Source organism: Crocuta crocuta, unplaced genomic scaffold (genome assembly GCF_008692635.1).
Source record: "Crocuta crocuta isolate KB4526 unplaced genomic scaffold, BGI_CrCroc_1.0 scaffold971, whole genome shotgun sequence".
Lineage (NCBI taxonomy): Eukaryota > Metazoa > Chordata > Mammalia > Carnivora > Hyaenidae > Crocuta > Crocuta crocuta.
Window position 1 is genome coordinate 386,221 of NW_027527401.1, and position 7,232 is coordinate 393,452.

Here is a 7,232-nt window from a genome sequence, read left to right on the forward strand (position 1 = left end):
TGAACGGCAGAGCACGGGGAGCCCTCGGAGCGCGTTCTTAGCGTCTTTTTTTTGTGTGTGTGTCTAGTCGGCTTGCTTATACCTAGTGCTTGGTGCCGCCCTCGGGGCAGGTTTTCACTTTCTTACAAACCTTTTCTGGGTAGTAGGTGCTTTTTTTTTAAGCGTGAACTAAAAGTGTGCCATGGAAATTCCCAGTAAAAAGTGAAACCCTGCGTTTGTGAGGCAAGAAAGAGGCAGCAAACAGGAGGTGCTTTGGCCAGATGAGTGGGGACAGGAGCAAGGATGACAGGCTGGGGGAGGGCTCCCCCCCAGGGCAGCTGCAGGGCGGGGCCACGGCGCGGGGGGGNGGAGCCGCGTGGGAGGTGGGGGGCCACGGGGGGGGGGGAGCCGCGTGGGAGGTGGGGGGCCGTGCCGTGGAGGATGCCACTCACACGGTGCTGAGCCCGTGCGCTGGGCCATCTGCTGCACTAATTGGATGAGAGTATTAACTGTTCTCCCTTAGTCCCATGTAATTTGAGACCCCAGCAAGAAGTGACCTGTGATTCAGGAAGGTCCCCGTGACTCCCGTTCTGTGCAGGTAAAACGGCCTCGGGGCTGGAGCCGGTTTCAGGGAAGGAACAGGCGGAACGGTGCTTGGCCGTCGGTGTGAAAGACGGCTGTGCTTGTTTTCACTGGATCCTTCGCGCCATATTCCTAATGTTGGTAACTCGTGGGCACCTGGGGGGCGCGGTCAGGTGAGCGTCTGACTCTTGATTTCGGCTTAGGCTGTGATCTTAAGGTTCATGGGTTTGAGCTCCGAGTTGGGCTCTGTGCTGACAGCACGGAGCCTGCTTGGGGTTCTCGCTCTCCCTCTCTCTCTCTGCCCCTCCCCGGCCTCTCTCTCTGTCAACATAAATAAACTAAAAATACATATATTGGTAAATCTGGTTTGTAATTCTGGAGGAGAAGGCCTCCTTTTAAGCACAAGTGATATTCTCACTCTTTCCAGCGTATTTCTAACGTAACTTCTGAAGTTTAGGCTCATAGCCGGTACCCGGAAAGACCCGTGATGTGATTTGTCACCAGATTACTGGTTTAAGCCAGTCTGATCACAAGGTAGCGAAGAGCCGGGTCAGTATCTTGGGGACAGCAGTGCGTCCCCGCTCAGAAGCCATCGGCTTGCAGGACACCGTGAGCGGCAGCCAGTGCCCCAGGCCAGTCGTGTGGAACGCCTGGGTCTCCACCTGCCTCCCTGATGGGCCCCGCCTGGGCCGTGTGGACGCGGCCGTGCAGTCCCCTCAGGGGCTGGGGGTGCTTGGCGGTATAACCGGAACCGTGGGGAAAAGGATCAAATGTTCATTTGTTTTTTAATTTTTGTTTAAGTTTATGTATTTATTTTGAGAGAGAGAGCGAGAGAGAGCACGTGTGCACTGGGGAAGGGCAGAGAGGGAGGGGCTGATGCGGGGCTTGAACTCATGAACTGTGAGATCATGATCTGAGCTGAAATCAAGAGTCAGGTGTTAACCAACTGAGCCACCAGATGCCCCAGGATCAAATGTTTTAAAGACAGAAACTCACTTTTTGAGGATGTTGAAGCCGTGCCTTTGAGCCTGGTGACCACTGGGCCCAGCCGAGCACCTGTCTCCTTGCAGACCGTGCCTCAGGGTCTCCGTGAGCTAGGTTCCTTTGTACAACAGGGTCCCGCCCACAAGTGAAGTGGGGGAGGGATGGGGCACCCCGTCAGGCTGCAGCCTTCAGGAGTTCGTGCGTTCAGGGGGCCATCAGTAAGAAGGAGGGCAGGCAGAGGTCACCCACCTCCTGGTGAGAGCGTGCATCGCCGCCTGGGAAGCCATCTCCCCAAAGGTGTGCAAGTTCCAGAAGATGCAGGGGCCGGGGGTGCAGCCAGCACAGCCCGATGGTGGGAGCCGCGGGACAGAGGACCAGGGTCTTCAATGAGGATGTGCAGGGTTTGAGGAGCAGGAGGTGAGACCCACCTGCCAGTCGGAGGCTCCCGATCCGACGCTCACAGGGAAAACAGAGCAGTTAGGGAGCCGTGAGCCCAGAGTAGAGAGGGTGTCTGTGTGACTCGGGGTGACCGGGGCCACTGCTGGCTGTGACCTGGGGGCGGGGCTGTGGCGGGAGCGAGCCTGGGGGGAGCAGATAGCTGTTGACGCTGAGCTGACAGTCGTGGGGTGGCGTGGCGCCCCCTCGGTGGTTTTCCCTTGCGGGACTTTCCCTTAATGCAGCCAGTAACCACGGGCAGAACGTAGGTTTACCACGGCTGCTGCTCTGCCCCCAGGACCGGCGGCGGGACAGCAGGAGGCACTTCCCAGACAGACCGCTGGTCAGGCGCCGGTTAGGAGCGGGAGCAGTTTGCATGTGGGCGGTGACAGGAGACCCTGCCAGCCCGCGGAAGCTTTGTCCCCTCCCAGCTGGTGCCCGCCAGGGCTGGACGCTGGCCTGCGGGGTGGGGGCCGGTGGCCGCATGGATGAGGGCCGGACCCTGGCACTGAAGGCCCCGTTCCTGCTTTTCAGACTGGGCTGCTGCCATCCGGGTCGCCGCCCTGGACTGCGCGGAGGAGAAGAACCATGAGGTGTGCCGAGCCTACGACGTCCACTTCTACCCCACCTTCCGGGTGAGCCCGTCCCCCCCCACCTTCCTGGTGAGCCCCGCCGCATGGCTGGCACCAGAGCTGTTCCAGGTGTGGCTGCTGGGAGCACTCACACGTGGCTGACCCGTGACCAAGCCACATCTTCTGTTCACGGGCCCAGTGTCACGAGGCAGAGAGAGATGGGAGAGAGAGAGAGAGAGAGAGAGAGAGAGAGAATGCCAAGCAGGCTCCACACTGTCAGTGCAGAGCCTGATGTGGGGCTCGAACTCATGAAATCGTGCAGTCGTGACCTGAGCCAAAACCAAGAGTCAGACACTCAGCCGACTGAGCCCCCCAGGCGCCCCGATACTAAACTTTTTTTCAGTTGTGAGAACTGGAAATATCTTCACCCAGTTTATAATGGTCTCTTCACGGTCTTTAACATCTTTTTTAGTGAAGAGGGTTTTTAATTTTCATATAGAATCCTTTTCTTCCGCACAAAGACACTCAGCAGCATCTTCTCCCTGTAGATCCTTTGTGTCTTAGAGCCGCCCGTTAGGATGCGTGTTTGATGCCAAGAGTCAGGGAAGGCGCCGGATGAGCCGTCTGGCCTCCAGCCACGTGGGGGCAGGAAACGTAAATAACCGAACTCCGGTCGGTAACCCCCCCCCCACGGCGCTGTGGAAACCTGACGCCCGCGGGCGCACTCAAAGCCTGCGGCTCGTCATCAGTTAACGGGATCCCGAGCAGACGAACTAAGCTCTCTCTCTAAGACGATGGTCACTGTCTGGCCTAAATGTTTGCACAGACGCCAGGTGAGGCTTTTCTTATTTGTCCTGTGTCTCCCCTTAGTATTTCAAGGCATTTACGAAGGACTTTACAACTGGAGAAAACTTTAAAGGTAAGGACGTCAGCTTTCTCTTACTCTCTCAGGGTCGCCTCCTAAAGCTGTTAAAGCAGGGGTGGTTCAGGGCACAGCGAGCCCTGCCCTGCTGGGTCCGTCTGCCCCCCTCACACACAGCTGTGCAGTCCCGTCCCACCCACCTTTCTTTTTTTGTTTGTTTGTTTTATTTATTTCTGAGAGAGAGAGAGAGAGAGCGTGAGCAGGGGAGGGTCAGAGAGAGAGGGAGTCACAGAATCTGAAGCAGCTCCAGGCTCTGAGCTGGCAGTCAGCACATGGCCCGACGCAGGGCTCAAGCCCACGAACCGCGAGATCATGACCTAAGCGAAAGTCAGACGCTTAACCGACTAAGCCACCCAGGCGCCCCTTAAGTAAACTTCTTTATTCAGAAAATATTTGGAGAGGCGCACAGATCACCAGTGTTCACCTCATGCGTTTTATGAATGAGCCCCCCGGTAGCCAGTGCCCAGGCGAGGCTCCAGCACGCGACCGGCCCGTCCCCGGCGGCAGCGGCTCTGCATCCGAGGTCACGGTGCCTGCCTGGAACGTGGCGTAGGTGGAACTGAGGCGCGCCTGGCCGCTGCGTCCCCACGCCGTGGGGGGATCCGCCCCCACTGCCCATCTATTCCCACGAGCCGTCTCCCGTGTGTGAACCCACCGCCGTCTCGGGGCAGCCACCGGCGAGCCCCGTGCGCGCCCCATTGGGCCCCGGGCTGCGGGGTGGTGACGGCCGCGTGGCTCCCCACAGGGCCCGACCGAGAGCTGCAGACGGTGAGGCGGACGATGATCGACTTCCTGCAGAACCACACGGACGGCCTCCGGCCTCCGGCCTGCCCGCGCCTGGAGCCCATCCGGTGCGTGCCTGTGTGCGGAGGGGGCGTGCGTGGAGCGTGCGTTTGCGCTCCGTGATGCGGGCCCTGGAGTGCGACGGCCAGCTCACCGTTCTCGGAAGCCCTAAAAGCCTCTTTTTTTCTCTTAAAAGGCCCAGTGACGTTCTTTCCCTCCTGGACCGCCGCGACGGCCGCCACGTGGCCATCGTGTTTGAGAACAACAGCTCCTACGTGGGACGGGAGGTACCGCGTCGCGTCTTCCCCCCTTAGCCTGTGGTGGGACACGGCAGCTGTGCGGGGACGCCCGTGTCCGCCAGCCTGTGCTGCTCCCGCTCCGCCCTCCTCCGTCCCGGGAATGTGGGCGCGATGCTCGGCGCCGTGGCCAGTCTGCGGGCTGCCGGCAGGGGCGTCCGAGGTGAGGCAGCGGGCTCGCGAGGGCAGCCTCGTCCTCGGGGTTGGGTCGAGGGGGCCCCCACACCCCGTTTCCAGGGCACGCTGCCTTTTCCCTTGAGGCCCTTCTTTATTTCTTACGCGCTGCCGGCAAGGTTCTCGGCTGGGCTGTGAACGCCCAATTTTTTTGCCAAACCCAAGGGTCTGTGAAGCGTGTTTCCTGTTGTGGCGCTTTTCTGCTCTCGTTTCTCACGTGCGGCTCCCAAGCCTTCGCCTCTGGCCCGACACGCGGGCTGTGACGGGAAACCCTCCCGGAGGAGGCGCCTCGCAGGCGGAGCCCGCGCTCCCCTCCTCTGCTCCTGCTGGCGTGCGCTCGGCCGCGGCTGCAGACATTAGATTGCCCGCCTCACCCCTCCCCGTGCGCCTCACCCCTCCCTGTGCCCTCCGGGTCTGGTGGTGACGCGACGCAGTCCCGCCGTCGCTGGGGTGAGGACTCCCAGCGGGAGAGTGTGCCCCCCCACGCCTCCCTCACCTGTGTTCTCGGGCGCACGGGAAGGGGGTGCGCTCCCCGGGGCAGTGGCCGCAGCCTCCCAGGAGGGACCCCTTGCCGCTGGGCCCCAGCGTGGCCGCCCCCACAGACGCACCGGCTCCCAGGAGTCCGGGGCCGCCGCGCCTGGTGCAGCGCCTGGTGCAGCGCCTCGTTCAGGACACGCTGGTTCCGCGGGTGACAGAGGTCAGGAGATGCCGGGCCACCTGTCACACTGTCCCAGCTCCTGAGATGCCACTCCCTGGTCCTGCTGCTGCTGCGTCCCCGTCGCCGTGCCTTCAGCTTAAGCAGGATGGGACAGGGACAGTCGAGGGAGGGACCGGCCAGCCGAGAGCCGGCTGCCCTCCGGGGGCTGACCGTGGGCGCGTTGCTGTCGGGGATGAGGTTAGCCTCCTGGTGCGCGGCCCCATCTCCCGGCGAGGTGGTGAATGTGTGAGGACGTGCTGGCCTGGAAAGCCCAGGGCAAGTTCACCGACAGACGTTTTCTTTGAGAGCCTGGGAGGCTGCGTGGCCGCCTGCACCGCACGCCTCACTCCGTTACCTGGGTTCACGCTGCTTTCGCGCTGGGTCAAGGTGACGCCTCCTGAGACGCGGCCATCCACAGCCAAGTGACACTTTGTCCTTCCCCAGGTGATGCTAGACCTGCTTCCGTACGAGAACATCGTGGTGAAGAGAGTGCTGGACGTAGACAAAGCCTTCCTGGAGAGGCTTGGGGTCACCTCTGTTCCCTCCTGCTACTTGATTTACCCAAACGGGTCACATGGATTAGTTAACGTGTAAGTTTGGCCTCAGAGGTGTCTGTGACACCTGCTGGCATCTGGGGGACCCCTCCAAGTGTGGGAGCCTCCTCTGGGCCAGATGCCATGCACCTCCTCCCGGCTGCGACCACAGAACCCATCCGGGCGCCGTGAGCTTGCACTGGGCCCACGACATAGTAAACAGCCTATGGGAAGGGTCACCGGTGAGAAGGCCAGCCAGGGCCCCGGGGCCTGTGGTGGCTGCAGCGGGCCTGCCGGAGCCGACTGAGCCGTTCTGGCCGAGTCTCTGCCCCGGGGCTCCTGGTTCAGCTTCTGGGAAGCGGGTTCCGGAGCCTCAAGCCCCAGTCCTTCGGGCGTGTTCTGTTCTCAGGAACCAGAAGTCAGGGAAGGACGGTGGCCTCTGCGCAGTGGGTCACCAGTGCCAGGCTCTGAGAGTGAGGTCATCAGGTCACACACCGGGGGCTCCGGCCTGCAGCAGAGGCGCCCAGGGCCAGGCCCACGCCAGGCGGTACCCTCGACGGCTTTCCCTCAACAAAATGCCATTTTCTTTTCTTTTTTTTTCTTTTTAATTTTTAAATTTTTTTTTTTTTTTTTAATATCTGAGAGAGAGAGAGAGAGACAGTGTGAGCAGGGGAGGGTCAGAGAGAGAGGCAGACACAGAATCTGAAACAGGCTCCAGGCTCTGAGCTGTCAGTCAGCACAGAGCCCGACACGGGGCTCGAACCCACGCACCGTGAGATCATGACCTGAGCCGAAGTCGGACGCTTAACCGACTGAGCCACCCAGGCGCCCCAGTGCCATTTTCTTTTGAAGAAAAATGTTCATTTTCTATGAAAAGCGTCATCTGTACAACCTGTTGGTGTCAATTGACACGTGTGTCTTATGTTCTTCCTGGAACAAGCACAGGTGCGTGTGACCCGCGGCTACTCTGGAGGCGCTCCTGACGGCCTTCACATGTCCCCAGAGCGTGAGCTCCCCCNCCCCCGCAGCCTGGCTCTCGGATGCCCCGCTCACACCTTGTGCCCTTTCTCGCAGCGGAAAGCCTCTCCGGTCGTTTTTTTCCTCTTACTTGAAGTCGTTGCCAGATGTGAGGAAAAAACTGCTTTCGTTGCCTGACAAACCTAACAAAGCAGACAGTCCTGAAATCGTGGTTTGGAGAGAATTTGACAGGCAGGTATTCCTCTTACACCTGAGCTGTTGGGGCGGGTGTGGCCATGGGCCTGGCGGGGCCGCAGG

General features: G+C 60.5%; 1 protein-coding gene across 1 annotated transcript in view; it reads left to right on the forward strand.

Moving 5' to 3' along the window:
- The first annotated feature begins 260 nt into the window (after nucleotides 1–260).
- QSOX2 (quiescin sulfhydryl oxidase 2) overlaps nucleotides 261–7,232 on the forward strand; it is a 14,916-nt gene continuing 7,944 nt past the window's right edge. Inside the window, exons 1-8 of the mRNA XM_077753180.1 lie at nucleotides 261–362; nucleotides 1,066–1,300; nucleotides 2,515–2,615; nucleotides 3,423–3,471; nucleotides 4,220–4,325; nucleotides 4,454–4,544; nucleotides 5,869–6,014; nucleotides 7,032–7,166. Coding sequence (XP_077609306.1) covers nucleotides 261–362; nucleotides 1,066–1,300; nucleotides 2,515–2,615; nucleotides 3,423–3,471; nucleotides 4,220–4,325; nucleotides 4,454–4,544; nucleotides 5,869–6,014; nucleotides 7,032–7,166 — 965 coding nt within the window. The remainder of the gene's footprint in view (nucleotides 363–1,065; nucleotides 1,301–2,514; nucleotides 2,616–3,422; nucleotides 3,472–4,219; nucleotides 4,326–4,453; nucleotides 4,545–5,868; nucleotides 6,015–7,031; nucleotides 7,167–7,232) is intronic.